This window comes from Lepisosteus platostomus, chromosome 21 (assembly GCF_059453375.1).
Source record: "Lepisosteus platostomus isolate fLepPlt1 chromosome 21, fLepPlt1.hap1, whole genome shotgun sequence".
Classification (NCBI taxonomy): Eukaryota; Metazoa; Chordata; class Actinopteri; order Semionotiformes; family Lepisosteidae; genus Lepisosteus; species Lepisosteus platostomus.
This window is the reverse complement of record NC_142631.1, coordinates 16,526,172-16,544,004: the sequence shown is the minus strand read 5'-3', so window position 1 is coordinate 16,544,004 and position 17,833 is coordinate 16,526,172. Positions and strand designations below refer to the sequence as shown.

The 17,833-nt window shown below is 41.6% G+C and overlaps 1 protein-coding gene across 1 annotated transcript in view; it reads left to right on the top strand.

Annotated features, from left to right (window-relative positions):
- Positions 1–17,833, top strand: part of crb2a (crumbs cell polarity complex component 2a) — a 39,443-nt gene that overhangs the window by 13,059 nt on the left and 8,551 nt on the right. Inside the window, exons 2-8 of the mRNA XM_088615120.1 lie at positions 1,980–2,681; positions 4,402–4,597; positions 6,017–6,156; positions 6,410–6,592; positions 7,655–7,768; positions 14,828–15,778; positions 16,364–16,920. Of these exons, the coding sequence (XP_088471246.1) occupies positions 1,980–2,681; positions 4,402–4,597; positions 6,017–6,156; positions 6,410–6,592; positions 7,655–7,768; positions 14,828–15,778; positions 16,364–16,920 (2,843 nt within the window). The remainder of the gene's footprint in view (positions 1–1,979; positions 2,682–4,401; positions 4,598–6,016; positions 6,157–6,409; positions 6,593–7,654; positions 7,769–14,827; positions 15,779–16,363; positions 16,921–17,833) is intronic.

Below are 17,833 nucleotides of genomic sequence, written 5' to 3'. Positions count from 1 at the left end.
AAGCGTGTATGTTTACAAGAGTTAAATCTACGCAGGTGTCCGGAAGGATTACCTCAGTTTGCAGATCATCAGCAGGGTTTTTGTATCAGTGGACATCAGCGGATAGACTAAACAGTGCAGTCGTGCAGATAGCTGAGTGTAAATTGTAGGCTGGGACTGATCTGACTCCCCCTTCCCGCCGTTAACGTAGTTCATCAATAAAAACACACCGCGTGCTGTCGGATGGACGCATCTTCTTTGTGCTCCTGCTCTTTACTATCCTACTCTAGCATGGCAATGCTTCCGAGGCATCTTGATAAGATAGTTTGGAAAATCAGGTTTAAAAAGACTGTTGCAAAGCTTTTAGTATAAAGGTAGATGACACTTGCAAGAAGGAAAAAATGCACTGGCATGCGAGGGAGATATTCCAGACTGGGTTAAAGTTCAAGCACATGACCTCCTCCAAACTGTTGCCTTTCCTTATGGAAACTGTAGCTCATTCCTCTGTGACTCCTAGCTCTCAGTGTTGGGAGGTTAAAGAAAACGTACTTTTCCCTTATCTTATCAGGTTAATGGTGCTGAGCTTTAATAGCCTGTCTTGGTCTTACCCTGAAAATGTCAGACCAAAATCTTTTATTTTTTTTTAAATTGGAAACCATTTAAGCCTAGATGAACAGATAACCTAAGCTGCAGAAAGAATATTTAATATAGACAACGAGCCTTGACAATTAGTAGTTCCATAGGTTTTAATTGGATCATTGCGTTTTTGTGCATTTTTGTGATCTCTTGGAACAATGATTCATGAGAGATTCTTTAAGGGTGACGTCAGGCAGTGAGACAGGGAGGGGAGTCAGTAAAGTTCAGGTCAAGGTGCAGGATTTAGTTTACATTACAGGTTTTATGCCATGAGGGGATGTCTCCTCATCTTGGTTGAGTTCTCAGCGCCTCATACCTTTACCCACACAAGAAGTAGTGATGGTGTGAGATCGCTGACAGAAATTCAGAATCCATTCCTATATATACTGTGTATGAAGCCAATTGTAATATACTGTAATGTGTAAAAAGACAAGATTTATTTAATGGATATGTACTGTCCAGGGAAATATTTTACCTTCCCAAAATGATCTTTTTTTAACTGAGTTGGCCACATTATCCTCAAATTGCCACACATCTTTGGCCTCTGGGGTTTGCCGAGAGATGCTGGACTACTCCGGATAGTGTGAAAAACACAGATAGGTCTTACTGTTTAGACTTTGCATTGGGTACATTGTCCCCATCAGTCCTGTCCTATTACTAGGCGTTTCTGTTAAGCCGTGCTGAACAGTTTAAAACATAAGTAACTGCAATCTACTGTATATGTAGACTGGCCAAATGTATATATAACAAACAGGTAATTATGAAGCGAATGCATGGCAGAGTTTATAAATAGAAGGATCATTTTGGAAGACTGCAAAAACGCACATGGTTCCCCAGCACGGAGATAACATGAAACAGTGTCATGTTTGAGACAGTCCACTTACATCACTAGAAGAGAGATCCTGACCAAGGCATCACCATCATGCTAGAATGATGAAGATAATCCCAAGGTTCCCCCACGTACCTTTGTCTTTGTCGATCTCCTAGTCGTAGAGCCCCAACGCCATAAACACAAATGCATTAAGGAATGTTTATTGAGGGGTTAAGAAGCTTGGGCTTAACCTACTTGGCTGAGGGTTAACCATCTGGTTGTAGGAGGAGGAATTAAGGACCCCCATGGCGTGGGAGAAGCTAAGCAAGGCGTCGCTCCGAAGGGGGATCTGGGGTAAAGGAGGGGCAATTGCAAGGAGGAGACGAATTTACAGTGGTATTTATAGCTTTTTGATAAACAATACCATCGAGGATTAGAAGTTAGAGGGGCAGATGTGAAGGAGAACTTGGTTGCTGTCATCTCACCTAAACTTTCCTTAAAAACTTCAGATCCAATCAGCATTAATTGGTGTTATTTTTCATCTTCTTTGCAGGAATCTTCTGCACAGAGACCCTGGACAAATGCCTATCTTCCCCTTGTAAGAACAACGCCACTTGCATAGAGAATCCCGGGGACTACTTCTGTCTGTGCCCCGAGGAGCCTCTCAAGTATGTGGGGAAGAACTGCGAGGAGCTGTACGACGCCTGTTCAGAGCAGGCCTGCCCAAGATACAGAAACTGCACCAGCACCCCAGGAACTACGGAGTACAATTGTAGCTGCCCACTGGGGTTCACGGGCACAAACTGCACCATTAACATAAACGAATGTGAGAGCAACCCCTGCTCTGGATACAAGACAGAGTGTGTCGATGGCATCAATGGATATACGTGCCAGTGCCCCAATGGCTACACTGGGGACAGATGCCAAACTCAAATGACCAACTGCTTGGCTGGCCCCTGTCACCACAATGGAACCTGTGTCGACTCAGATGGTGGTTACCAGTGTGAGTGTAGCCCAGGTTTCTCGGGGGGCCACTGCGAAGTAAACATTGACGAATGCCTGTCTCTGCCCTGTAAAAACGGAGCCATCTGCTTGGATGGGATCAACGAGTACCATTGCTTCTGCGTGCCCGGATTTCAGGGGTACAACTGCGAGATTGACATCAACGAGTGCGCCTCGAGGCCCTGCGAGAATAACAGCACCTGCGTCAACGAGAAGGACAGATATGTGTGCGAATGCCTGGTGGGGTACACAGGTGAGAGACCCTCGCCATCTTTCTGGCTGAGGGCAGACTGAGAGTAGGCTCAAGACTTCATGAGAGAATGTATGGGCAAAAACCACTTATTTTATACACCTTTTCACTGTGTACCTGAGCTTCTGAAAACCAGAGTGCTGGCACAGTGGCAAGTGAAAAGACTGTTGTAATGACTGTACCATCCCCACATGGCAGAAGGCTTGTTCTTCTGTGGGGTTTTTTTGCAAACACAAATTACTCCAGCGTGGAAGTCATTTTGTAAACTTAATTGTATTCATTCCTACTTTGACACTTGTTATTCTGTGCTCAGTCTGGCTGGGGAGTGTGGAATTTATACATTTTCGCTTTTGATTACTTAACTGTTTGTTATATTAGCTTGAATCCTACACTTACAACTGCTGGATAACCTTGCGGTTACTGCTGTTACCTACCAGGTCTAGGTCTTATGTTCAAGGGTGGGTGCTCTCTGCTCTGTGCTCTGACATGATTGGCTACTCTGAAGTGATCCTTCCTTAAGCGTGTGATGCTCTGGCATCCTGTCCAGGTCCAGGTCATCTGGTCCCGCCTTGTACCCTATGTCTGTGGGAAATGCTATCTGCAAACCTCAGCAGGTTAAGAGGTTTTCTGACTATGGATAACGGGTGCACATTATGTGGAGAGTTTATTCTTCAGAGTATTTGAAGTTTATTATGTTTTGACTGATTAATTCAAGAGCCAGGAACCAGCAGGAATCTCCATGCAAATAAGAGAAACTCGAGCGTCTTTCTGAACAGGATACCAAATGTATGAATCACCTCTTTGTGGATAATAGAAATGTCGACAGTTGCACTCAGTACATCTGTGGTATTTCAAGTGGTTTTATTGTTATCTTACGTGGGAATGCACGGGCAATGCATTCTTTGGGCTTTATATCTGAAGTGACAAGCTATATTGTGTGTTTCACTGAGGAACATTTACCGGAATAGGAATACGGTGATTTGTCAGCAAAATGCAAAAAATATACCGTCTCTTATCCTCTTCATTGCTTATCAGAAATTCCAAAACTGATAGTCATACGCTAAGCATTCTGTTGGAGTTGATAAGAATTTTAAAAGCCCTACACTGCTGGCAGTTTTGTACTCCTGCTTTTTATCTACTTACACTAGCGGCACCTTCGCAAGTGTGTCCTAGTTCAACTTCCTCTTCTTTTCAGAAGTAAGCTGAACAAACAGCTGTCGGTTCTTTTTAACCCTGGGAAACCCTGCGTTGAATATATTATTGCATTGAATACATCTGGTATTTTTCTTGTCAAAATGAAGGTATTAATTATTAGTTCATGTTTTGATAGTATGAGGATCACTTGGGAAACTGGTTTTGGAACATCTTCTGAAATGATTTATACGTGTAATATGCATATAAAGGGTAACCAACTTTTGCTAATTTTCACAAAAAAATAGAATATTATGTTTTAAGCCTAATGCTGAAACATTGAAAATGTGTAACGTTTTAATGCAAAATTTGACAAGTGATAAGTAGGTGAATCGGTTCTGCTTAAATACCATCAGGACTTTTGACAGAAAACAGACAATCTAACTTTCATATTGTTGATTTGTGGCTTGACAGTTGAAATACCTAACTGCTGCTGCTTCCAGAATACCTAGGGCTGCTTTTTGTGTGCTTTTCATGCTCAGTTCCTGTTTTTCACTTCTCCTCTTTCAAACGCTTTCTCTTCCGAAAAAAGGAGTGAATTGCGAGGTGGAAATTAATGAATGCGCATCCAGTCCCTGCCAGAATGGGGCCACCTGTGTTGACCATGTGGGTCACTACACCTGCGTGTGTCTGGAGGGGTACGAGGGGTTGGACTGTGAAGTGGACATTGATGAATGCTCCAGCCTGCCTTGCCAGAACGGCGGTAGCTGCTCCGATCTAGTCAATGGGTAAGACCCCTTGAGAAAACTGAAGGACCTCTCTCTGTCTCACTGCTTTCATTCTCGGGAGCTGTAAGAAAGGACCTGTACGAAAGGGGGGGTCCATTCATGGAGACGCAGCCTTCCGGCAAGAGCTCAGAACAGACCGATTTTGCAGGATTTAACCCGTCAGTCGTGGAGCGGTTTCTTTTTTTTTAATGGCTAATTTTCTTTTGGGCTACTTTTACGGTTATTCCAATTAAGCGCGACCTGAAGTTTCTGATTTATCACGTAGTTATAAATCCTTCAAGTTGAAAGAATAATTGGGAAATGGACCTTGGCGGCGAAAACGAAGGAATGGGATACGTAGACAAATTCCAGATTACGCCCCAAGAATGACATTTAGTTTGAAACACATTCTCATGCATATTCAGAATTTTCGTTCTGTTTAAAAAATATACAAAACTAAGGATTCACTTATACTCAAAGCTAGAAATGCTTGTACGGAGCAAAAGTACAAGTGGATAATATATTTACAGAAATGATTTCTTAAAGGAACCTCTTCAGAGAAACATGATCACGTCTGGATTGATGAATGGTATAATGATATAATATAACATGTATGGTATATTATTGCACGTTTTTAAAATCCTCTTCACCAGCACATAATCCTTGAACTCAAATCTAGAGAAGTTCGGGGACCACCATATAGATAGATGGACGCACACATTTGTCACAGGCTGTGCTGTAGATTTTCTAAGTCCGTTACTATAAAGAATAATCAGATGTTAAATGACTCATCACTATCAGATTACACCAGCCTGAATCACACTGGGTTCGGAAGAAAGCAAGAAAGGAAAGCCACGCTGCAATTTCCCTGAAGCTTTAAAAGCTTTCAGGAGAATAAATAAAGTTCGTTTCAGGTGTTGTTTGAAATAAGTCAGGCCAGAATGACATGATATGGCGCTTTTGCAGATGCTTCTTCACTAACAGAATGAAGATAAGTCACTGGAATGAATCACCGTACTGCTTTGTGAAGATTGATAATGCGTGGTGTGTAGGAAAAAAAAGTGAACTCCTGCTTGCTCTGCTCTTCACAACCGTTTTACAGACTTTACATCTGCAATTTAAAATGTGATCAGACCGCAGATTAAAACCGCCATCTCAGAAACCTCAGTTTGAGATGAAAACATCAAATGACCACCCCCTTTCCACCCCCCTGCAGTGTCTTGAGGAGTAATGTAGTCTCACCTTCGACTATCAGACACTTTACAGTAACACAGAGATGTTTGCCCTGCAAAATCATTATTCTTTGAGAATAATAGGAATAGTTAAATCTGGATTTTTTAAAAACTTTACACAGAAAAATAAGAGAGAGAGAGTCTTTATTACCCTTTTTATAAATGTCTTGTGATGTTTCATTTTCACTTGTAAAACGTGTGTTTGCAGGTATAACTGCCTCTGCGCTGATACAGGGTACATGGGAGATAACTGTGAAATTGATATCCCGGAGTGTGCTTCCAGTCCCTGCCACAATGACGGCACCTGTGTCGAGGGGGTGAAGAATTACAGCTGCCTGTGTTGGAATGGTAATACTGTTGAACAGTTTCGTGCACACAGCAGTGTGCACCTTTGTACAATAAGTGTGGGTGAAAATCAGCCATTTTAGACGTACTGTATACCGAGAGCTCAGTCCTACTGTAAGTGCATCTGTTTTACTAACTGATTCACGTTGCACAGAACCCTACAGTGGGCTTGCATTCATTCTCCTGGAGAAGACAGGGTTGACACAAAGTCTTTTCAGAGAGAAAACTGACTTTCTCCTCTGTGGTATCACACCAGGTTACGAGGGGCACGACTGTGAATTTGATGTCAGTGACTGTGCGGCGGAGCCCTGCGCGAACAGCGGGCTGTGCTATGAGCGATCAAACCGGGATCACTACGGCACGCTGCCGGAGTTTGAAGGAGAGTTTAGCCATGCAGCGGCAGCGGGCTATATATGCAAATGTCAGCCCGGATTCACAGGTAAGAATTTTGAAATATGTTACACATTATATATATAATACAATATATTCTGTGCAAAGGAAGAAGCAAAGGTTTATTCCATGCTGAAAAGAAAATAAATACAACATTTCGGAAGCCTACGCATGCTGACGCAGCTCTCTACTACTTGGACTGCTTCAGCCCATATTATGTGCCATATCCTTGTTCGTCTAAGGGTCAGTCTTTGCAGAAGAGTTGCAGGACTTGGGTCACATAGTGCTGTCAGATAAGGAGAAGAAAGGGAATCCTGTTCACGATAGTAACACTATCTCATACATTGTGCGACCACCAGGACGCCGATTGACAGCATCGGCATTGAATTATAATGGAAGAAAACGGCATAAACAACACAAGAGCGTTAAAAGTGGTGTCGAAAACCACGTTTTGTTTGATCTGATAGAGTGTCTGTGAGACTTGTGAACGGAATGTGCCACCTGCTGCGGCTCTTTCACCTGTTTTATGTCGCAGCATAATTAGCTCTATGTAGCGGGAACCTTTTACATGAACTGCCCTCTGCTGGCCAATCAATGCATTACTGGCTTATGATTAAATGTCTTGTTGGTACCGATCAGGTCCTTTTCACTAATGTGCGTGTAACTTAGTCTTCCATAACGTACCTCTTAAAGTGTAATTCCTCACGTCTGCCATATGTAATACGTATTATTGCTACCTGCAATAATGCCCATTTCAATAACTTACCCTGAACATAAGTGTTTTACACGGACATTTCTTTGGCCCGTGTCTGTCCTACGTTTCTAACATTTTTGCACACAATAGCTTTCAGCTACGTGAAATTTCGGGACAAAGACTGCACATAGTCACGGGTGTGAGGAAGTGACAAACGCCCAGGCTGAATCGGCAGTTCAAACATTTGAATTTGTACTCCAAGGTCAGAATATTACCTCACAGCGGCACTATCAAATTGACACCACCTGTATTTACCGCTTCATGCATCTTGACGCAGAACAGGGCAGCTCCCTTGTCTGTGATGAACGCTAATGTGACCCTGCAAATGTTTTGAGTGTTTTCATGCTCTGTTCGTAGGAGAGAACTGCTCAGTGAATATTGACGAGTGTGCTTCAATGCCATGCCTGAACGGCGGAACCTGTGAGGATCATGTTAATTACTATATGTGCCGATGTCAGCCTGGATTCACAGGTAAAGAGAACTTCTCGCTATTCGTATGTCACCAAGTTTGCATGAACATCTAACTATGTTTCCGTGAGTTGTGAGTGTCTGAAACAAGCTACCCAGCTATGTTGTAGATACAAATACCTGGGCTCCTTTCAAGAAACAGCTGGATGACATCCTCAGATCAGTGAGCTACTCACAGCCAGATGGACTAAATGTTCAGAATCGCCTGCTTTCATTTGTAACGTGTCTTTATGTTTTTTACTGTTGCTTCTCACTGCAGTTGGAGACATAATCTGTAAGAGGGCAAAGGCTAATGTAGTTGTTGGTAAAGGTTTTGATCAGAGAAAAACGAAAGCTTCTCAAGTTCATGTTCTTAAAAGTGTAAATGTTCAATGTTCTGTTTAATGTAGACAGCTTGGCATACTTAACGTAATTTGGCTTGGTGATATTCATTGTGCACCATTAACATTACTCTTTTCTGATGCAGTGGAGTGAATCAATGGAAACTGAAGATTAAATTAGAGTACACTAATACCATAAGGTTTTGTCAGAGAGCTGTTTCCTCAGATGAGACCTAGAAATCAATCAGATGACTGCCTTGCAACAAGATAGCATTTTGCTTAATGCAGTTTAACGAAATGAACAGGTTGTGCCTTTACAATAGATCCACTACCATTTTGTAATGTGGCCTTTTGTTTTCATTTGCTAATGCCGTTTATGTTCACAAAGTGGGCTTTTATCACCTATTGCCTCAATGTGGTTTCTTAACAAATCTGTAAAAGAATGCTATTAAGTGAAGTCGAATTTGGTGGTTTTCAAACAGTTCAAGCCTTGAAAAAGCATTTTAAAGCAAAGATGATCCCCAGAACATTCATTCATTTTTGCAGGGTGGTTCAACTGCCCGTGTTTGCAAAGACTAATTCATTTTACTAATTTATTTTTAACCAGATCAATACAAGGAAATCCCAACATAGGATTACATTTTATTAAACTGTGTGCTATGCAAACCATTATAAGCTATTTCATGATTGTTTGCAGACTATTTTAGCTTCCTTTGGTGATAGGAAGACTCTGTTGATGACTTAAGGATGTTTGAAGGTGGACTTGAAGAAAAGGAGCTCCAAAAAGAAACAAGGGAAGGATTATTGATAGTTTTGATTAAATATAATTGGCAGTATTGTGAAATGGATTTTAACTCCTATTGCAGAAGCAGAGTGTGTTTGTACTGTACCAGTCAGAACAAGCAGAGGGGTACACAGGTACCCCTCACAAAGTACAAATTACAAAGTACACAGAACATGATCCAATCTGTTGGAAATATATATGTATATGAATGTAATATATAAACGATCTTTGAACAAAATTAACGTTAGAAAGAGTGAGTATTATTACTGAATTCACAATCTTTGAATCTCTGATGCTTTCAGACAGTTCAGTCGCTTTTTACCATACAAATCTGAATATTTGTTTAGCAATTGTAAATGGAGGCTTTTGTATTATGATACTATATGCTAATATTTTATTATCTGATTTCTAAGAATTTTGTTTTTACATGTATAGGATTACTGCTTATTGTGTATTTTCATGTTTTGACACTCTTATGGATCATAGTTTATTTAAACGTATAAAACATAGTGCACACAGGTTTCCCTACTAGAAAAATATCCTGGGATTTTCAAAACGTGAACTAATTGAATCGGTGATTAGTGAATGAGTGATGCTCTCAGGAAATAATTAACAACTAATCTCTCCTGCCACAGCAATTAATCCTCCTGCCTGTGTTCCCACAGTGTAAACAGCTTATTACTTCAAATTAATATCAAAGGGCATCTGAGAGACGCACGAACCCAAGATATATTCCAGAAAAACCGGGTGAATTCTTAAAAGAAATAGCAGATCAGCAATAATAAGTTCTGAAAACTGAAGCGAACAGTGTGTGTGCCAAGATTGCACATTTTTTTCCAACTAATTAACCTCAACAAGTTTTGCTGGGGTGTTGAGGGAGCCAAGCTGAAAGGCTATCTGGACCAAACAAACCAGCCCTATGTGCCATATGTTGGCTGTCTTCAGTCAGTATTAAGTGTTTCTTTGTTGAAAATTGCTGGGGAGGAACAGATTAAAGGAAAAAGCTCCTTAAACCTGGAAAACTCCAGAGCCTGGTAGAATTGTCATTTTGTAATTAAAAATGTAACGGTTATTCTCATTGCTGTACATTGCGATTGGGACTGCAGTAGTTCCCAAAGCAGCCCCTTGGCTTTGACTGCAAGCTTCTTGTCTGGTTTTCTTCTGGGAGCACTGCTCGCTGTGTAGTTTTGATTTTATAATATTTCTGGCATTGTTCAGCATAGGCTGTCTGAGCAGTGATTTAATTGAGAAATAAACTGCTTTCATGTTCATTCGTCCTATGAATTTCGTGTTACCGAAAAGTGCAAAAGAAACTGAGCTACTTGCTTCCTCATTTTCAGTTGGTGCCTAAATCTTTGTTCCCGATTCTTTTTAGTGAGACAAATATTTAACAGCAAGATGAATTCCTCATCAGGCTGACATTCCAAGTGCTCTGTTTGGCTCAGGTGTGGGCATCGTCGATACAGTCAATGAAAGAAGGGCTTGGTTTGGGACGTCTGTGTCGTCACTGCATTACCAAGAAAACAAAGAAGTCTGTTATGAGCACAGCCGTGGGAAAGGGAGAGAGCTTCAGTGTGTTTGGGATTGGAGGGAGCTGTAATACGCGTGTGATATGAGAACAGAAAATGTGAGCTCCACGCTTAGAGCCACAGGTCTTCGGAAACACGCTGTGGTGTGACCTAACTGTGCGTGTGTCGGAACGGGATCTTTAAAAATAGGTGGGTCCAGGTCGAAAAATACAAAAACAAACAGCTGTAGGGTATAGACCCCCTAATGCAGTGTATTCACAGCACCGGGAATTCACAATACCGCAACCAAATAAAACAAACGCCTAAGCTCTTCCCTGAGCTCCTGACTACACTTCTTCCCCACGTTCCTGTCTAACCCATATATGCAGGAATTTGCCCTCAGCCTCTCGGTCGCTGCCATCCACTCCCCACCAACTGACTGACCCTGAGGTTTTTAAAGAGTCACCCGACCAATCAGCTTCGTGCAGCTGGTCAGGTGATTGAGAGCAGGTCTGGCGGGGGTGTGGTCTCTATCGTGGCCATGCCCTTACAGTGTACAGAGGAGAAAACAACAGGGTTCTCGATGAGTTCACAGAAGAGAAGGACTTCATGAGTAAAGCCCTAGGAAAAATTGTGTAGAGGAGATGAACCTACCGATTAATAATCCAAGTACTACTTAAGTGCTGTGGGCTAATTAAGACTCGCAGGACTAATCTTTGCCATCTGTTTACCACCACTGATCAGTGGTCCTGCCAAGTCACAGAAATTGCCTGTGCTGTGAGGAGACGGTTGAATGGATTCGAACAGATTTTGAACAATGATGTTGGTGTGATTTTGTGTGTCATTGTGGGCTGGGAGATCAGGAAATTTTTCTCCAATAAAAATTAAATTGGGACTGATTAAAGATCAAGCTTTAACATTACTTCAGCGATGAGGTTTTTCCTTATGCTGCTTTTGGAATGTTTATTTCTTGTTGTTTCATGGGTTGAATCATTCCACAGGAAATATCGTACATGCTGATCTACCTGATCTGTGCCGATCTATGATTGCATCTATTTCAAGAAATTATCATCACCAAACGTCTAAAAATCTCATTCATTCCACAACTTGTGACTGAGTGTTTCATTTTCCATATAATGTCCAAACTACTTCATTCGTACAATATTTAAATACTCAATAAATGTGCTCTGTCAGTCGTTTCCCAGGGAACTCCATTCCATTTTTTGATTTTGTGTGCATGACAGAATACATCAGGTTTCACAGTTTCATGCATTCATTGTAGTTCTAGGGCTCAAGGATTATGCAGGTCATTAGAGGTCGGTTTAGTCATTGAGGTATTCACAAACTGTGATAAAGCTCCAAAACAGCTTTCCATAAACAGTACAGAATTCAGTGTGTATTTTAAAGACTTCATTATAGTGTGTATTGCTCTTAGGCAATCCATGTGTTAACTTTGTTCATGGTCTTGCTGGTGAGTGACTGCTTAGAGTTTTATTTCAGCTATTTTCATGTATGTTTTATACTGTATACCTTAGATGTCCAGCAAGTACTTCTCTGTATTGCTAAAGCTTTATGCAGTGACTTGATCCAGAAGCACTGAGTTGTCATGTGACAGTGGGTTCAAAATTGTGTGCAAGTTCCCGGTGTAAACATTACATTATTCCACATCTTCAATACTGCATATATTATATATGACCAGCATGCGTCCACTGCTTCCATTTTGTTTGACTAATGCATGTTTTACTTTTAGTAGTATACAGATGATATAAATACCTGTCAACAGGTGCAGATGATATGAAACACGCACAATACTTCTGGGCTGCCTAATAAAAACAGGATCGCACTCAGTTTAGTGAACTGAAGTTCACAGTTTACAAATACGATAAAATATACTGTTAAAAACATTTAATTCCAGAAGGGTCAGGTGATTCTAGCTGTCAGCAAGAAAGCAAGGAAGTCGCCTTTTTATTTAATTTATGTATTAAACAACCCCACATTGTCTTCCCTCTTCATAAAAAAACAGCATATCCCTCCTCGACTTTAGCTGAGAGCACGGATGTAGTTATCCTCCAAATTATAACCAAATCGATTCCTGTACCCAGAATAAACAAATTAAATCCAGTCCTCCCCTCCGTTTATTCCACAAAAATCCGCCCAGCCCACCTGACTTTTATCTATGGTAATTGCAAAGCTGTCTGACACTACCAGGCATTATTAGTGATATATCATGTGGGACCTCGCTGTAGACAAACATTCCTGTTGTCAGTGCTGACAGGAACCAGCTGGGAGGGAGGCAGACAGAGGCGGATTAGCTCTTAGCCTAAGTTGTGTTAGAGAGGGAAGCTCGAGTTGTATTGGTTGGTTTCATCTCTAATCACTTTTGCCTGACTGGCACCAAGGGAAAGCATGCACGCTGGGCTCCTTCTCTCAGGCTTTTCTTCTGTCCTTTTCCTGTTCTTCGTTCTGACGTTGTCACAAACGTCTCTGGGGATTGCAATGAAACCCCTGCTATCACAGGTGCTTTTGTGCGGAATTTGCCTCCTAACAGGTAACTGACAAGTCCCGTTTATTCATATCTTGTGAGGGCTGCGTGTTTCTCTCTCTCTCTCTTTTTTTTTTTAGATTGAGGAGGTCTGTGTGCGTGTGGGTCATGCTTGCTGTCCTGCGAATGGAATTTGAGCAGAATCCTCCCGTTCTTTATGTTTTCACCTTAGAAGTGCACTGGTTAATTTCTCATGGAAATACAGTTTTAATCCCGCTTTGTGAAGAGCCAATATTAGCCTCTGAGTCTGTATGCATGCCTAATTTAGAGTGTGCAATATGTTGTTGCTGTAGTTTTTGAACAATGCTAGTATTGACATTTCTAAATTTTCTAACACGAAATCAAATTAGCTGAATTTGACAAGACAAACAATGTATTTATGTTTTCAACAGCACTGGGCACACATTACAAAATGAATTGATGTATTGTAGGTTCTGCAAGATCAGCTACTTGAAAACACCTGCAGAAAGCAACATGTAAAATTCGATATGACAGAGGTAGCTTTAGATGGGTACTTGGGGTAAAATGTTTTATTCATTACTTTTTAAAATATCATGTTGTTCGGTCAATACTGGATAATTTCTTAGAATAGTGTCCTATTATGTGAATATATGTTGAATGTCTGCTCTTCCATGCTATTGGATCTCTTCCAAACTGAAAGATCTGTAATATTAGATTTGGTCACTATTGACTTTACCTGGTTGGGTTCTGAACTTCAGTAGTGCATGAAGTGGGTCCTCTTCTAAATGTAAAGCTCTCTGTGACCCTTTGGAAAGAAAAGCTGCAAATGAATGCAATTAATGATTATTAGAAGACTTCCTTACAGTTTTGACACACATGTCGTAAGTGTGTGCTCTTGCTGTGAGGTCTGTAGCCGTCACTTTCCGGTGAAAACGAGACAGGGTAAAGGTTAGTCGTGGTCAAAGGATAGGATACAAGGTGCAGGTTCTCCAAGAGGGGATTTCCACAGCCAAGGCGCCCGAGTGGAAAAAGCTCCTGCTATGTCTGCAATGACCACAGGGGGCGCTCTTCTATTTCTTTTTCTTTTTTTCTGTCCATTATGCCATCTTTGGAATCTGTGCCCTTCTGAAAAATAAAATGTGGATCACAATCAAGGGACAATTACAATATACTTAAGATAGAAAACTGTTGTTAGCGGTGCTCACAGGACTATACAGAAATGGTAGGAGATGACATTTAAAACAAAATTCTGCTATTTGTGACCGTATTGCATAGGTAATCTTGCTTGTCTTCTATGGAACAATTGAAAAAGGATGTTAAATTCCAGTGTTCTGTTTATTGGAAAGTAGTTTTGTAAGAAAAATAATTTTGTCTGTCTTCGTAGAAAAGGGTTTGGAAAAGTGAAGTCATAATGTTGGGGGATCTGTATGAAAATATACAGACATTTTCAGCCTCTTGAGGCTGCCTTGATCTGCTGTCCAGCTGGAAAGCCTAGACATAGAGATGTGACTGTGCCTTTAATTAAACAAATCAGTCATGTTTTCCAATGGGGCCAATCCTTCACAATATTTTGTAATATTTTAACTGCATTTGTTACTACATTAACCATGGGAGCAAGGAACACTATTAGAGATGTACTGTATTTCGACTGCATGGATAGAAAGAAGTTTTGCATTTTTGAACTGATGAACTGATGAAAACAGGAACATTTTGTTCCTTCCATGTTTATTTCTGTAACAAGTTTCATTCAAGCTCTAGAATATGTGGATACATTGCGGATAACGGAGGATTTGTAATTAAGCTGCGGAAGCTTTGAACACAAGCACGTGTGTCTGCAGGGAACTTGATAAAACTACTTTTAATTAGTTTCGCTAGGAACGTGACCTGAGTCCAGCCATTGTGGGAGGGTAATGCTGTGCTTTCTTCTGCTCCCTGTCTTACTTGCAGGAGTGGGATGTGAGATCAATATCGACGAATGTGAGAGCAACCCGTGTCACAACGGGGGCGTGTGTGAAGATGGCACCGCAGATTATACGTGCCACTGCCCCCCGGCAGAAGAGGGTGCCATCCCCTGGGGTGGCAAAGACTGTGAGACACCAATGCTGGGCTGTGAGAACCACGCCTGTCGAAACGGAGCGCGATGCAGGCCAACTCTGGTGGACGGAAATCATGGCTACACCTGTGTGTGCCCGCCAGGGTTTTACGACGTCTACTGCAGCACTCCAACGACTTTTTCCTTTTCTTCTCGTGGGTATATTGTCATCGAAGCTCCAGAGAACAACAGGACCAAGCGGGATGCAGGTCTTCAAGAAATCAGCATCAGCATGCGGTTCCGATCCACGCTTCCTGACATGATCCTGTTTTATAGGGGCGACCAGGAGGACTTTCTGTACCTGGAGATTTCTGAGGGCCACATTCATGCTAAAGCGGTCTTGAATGACCTTGCCTCAGAAGTGTATACGTCTAGTCAGGTGAACGACGGACAGTGGCATAAAGTGAGTCTGACTTTGCGCCACGATTTGATGGTGGAACTTCAAAAGCCGCATTGCGTCAGTGAAGACTGCACAGAACTGAGAACCCAGCCGGGAGACTTTCCCTTTCGCAGGCCAGAGTCTTTCAAGAAGATGTTTATTGGAGGAGTGAGTACGGAAGGCTACCTGAACCGGACGAAAAGCAAAAGCAGTTTTATCGGTTGCATAGAGGACCTCATGATTGATTCCCGGCCTGTGCTACCTCAGAACATATCTAAGGACTTGTCCAAAGACATGATGCTTGGATGCAGTAAAAACGAGTGGTGCCACCCAAACCCTTGTTCCAATAATGGGCTCTGTATAGATCTGTGGACGACCTTTCAGTGCAATTGTTTGCGACCGTTTTATGGTGATCAATGCTTAGATGGTAAGAATTATTCTGGTTTCTTCTTAAAATATATTCCAAGTATTATTCTCAGAAATTTATTCCAAAGTGTTCTGTACGCAGATTTCTCTTGTTGCAAAGCGTGCCCTGTGTAAGACACTACTCACAACGTTTATGATCAATGAGTAGATCCAAGCAATCGGAGATCTTTTGAAGGCTGCTTGAGCTGTCAAGAACAAACAACTTCTCTTTTCAAAAGTTGTTTTGGTGGAAGAATGTAACCACTGGATTCTTGTTAATGAAAAATAGTTTTATAGACCGTTTTCACAGCTTTAAAAATATAATTTGTTTGCATGATAACTGAACACATAGACCAGAAATTATTTCCTTTAAATTCTCTCTCTTGAGCGCTGCTCAAAGGTTCCACACTATACTCGTCTTCTTAAAACGAAAAGGATCCTATATAATCAAGAGTTCTCTTCCTGCAATGTGTGTAAACACTTGAAGAGAAGCAGATGAAGTGGATGTTTTCTGTGATTATTCCATAGCTTTGTCATACAAGCCGAAAGCTGCGATGAGATTGGTCCTCTGTAACGAGCATTGTTTTCTTTGTCTTTATTCTAACAGAGTACAAGCCAGCAACCTTCAGTCTGGAAGATTCATTGAGCTATGCCTCCTTCAACATAACCAAAGCTCACGGATCCAACTTTTCTGTCTCATTTTTCTTGCGTTCACTTAAAGCCGACGGTCTGGTCTTCCAGCTCAGGAATGCCCAGAATGCATACTTCACACTGTACTTAAACAGGGGCCGTCTGCATGTACAGACCCTGTCTGCGTCATCAGTGGTATTTCCTACTAACATCACCAGTGGAGTGAAGCAGCTGATTATTGTAAAACACGCTGATGGCAGTGTTTTGTTTAACCATTCTCAGACTGGTTATGTGCAATTGAGTCCAGTCCCTACTGTTGAAGTACAGGCCGGAGATGTGGCCTATGTTGGAGGCCATAACTGGGAAAATGAAACGGAGCCATGGGGAGGCTTTTTCAAGGGCTGTCTACAGGATGTGCGACTTGACGATATGCACTTGGAATATAACACAGTAAACCTGAGCAGAAGTGATTTTTACAGCCTTCTGCAGTCCAAGAACATCTCACTAGGCTGCATTAGCGATGATACCTGTCAGGTAAGGTTTGGTTCAGTGAAACAGATGCGTACTCTAGCTTTCCAGAAGTATTAAGATAACAGAAACCTGGATAACCTTGCTAAGGTGGAGGCTAGCTTCTGCTCAGCAACTCCAGCTTTCAACATGAACATAGGCTTGACCTCTGTCACGCACCAGCGAAATCTAAAATCCTTCAAGAAGGGGTCTGAATCATTCAGCTTCTAGAATCTGGATTTCTGGTTAGATTTCCCTCTCCACGAAAAAGGACTAAGATACAGTAATGCATCTGCTAACACAGATTTTGAGATTTCTGCTGTATTTTGCATCAGGACATAAATGACGAAAGACTGGAAGATACATACATTACAGTTTCGTGTACTCATGGAGCACATGAGTTTCACATGCCAATATTTTTGCATAAATCTTTGAAATTTTTTCCTGTGTCTGCTACTTAATGTAGGGTGTACTCTAGACAGATAAGACAGACTCTTTTAATGAAAAATGACACAGTGTTTTCATAAGAATGGCATACGGCATGCAAAAAATTCAGATGATTGAAATGTTTCACCTGCATGTTGTTAAAAAAGGTTTATAAAACAGGACAGCCCACACAGTGAACTTGACCTGCCACTACAACCCTCACACCAGCATGGGAGAACAAAGGCAACAAGCACGCACCCTCCAAAACATGCAATGTTAGGTGTCTGTTTCCTTCTGCAGTTGACACTCACAGCAAAAATGGCTGGGTCAATGGCTAACACATAACTCACTGATAAAATCTTAAGCTCACAGGCATCTGGCCAGCCACAGGATTTACTGCTGTGCAGTGGAGCAAGAAAAACCTGGATGACTTTGAACACCCTGGCAGCCATCAGCTGCGTGCATCTGATGGAGAATACCCACTGATTAGAGCTGGCAATAAGTGGCCAGTAGG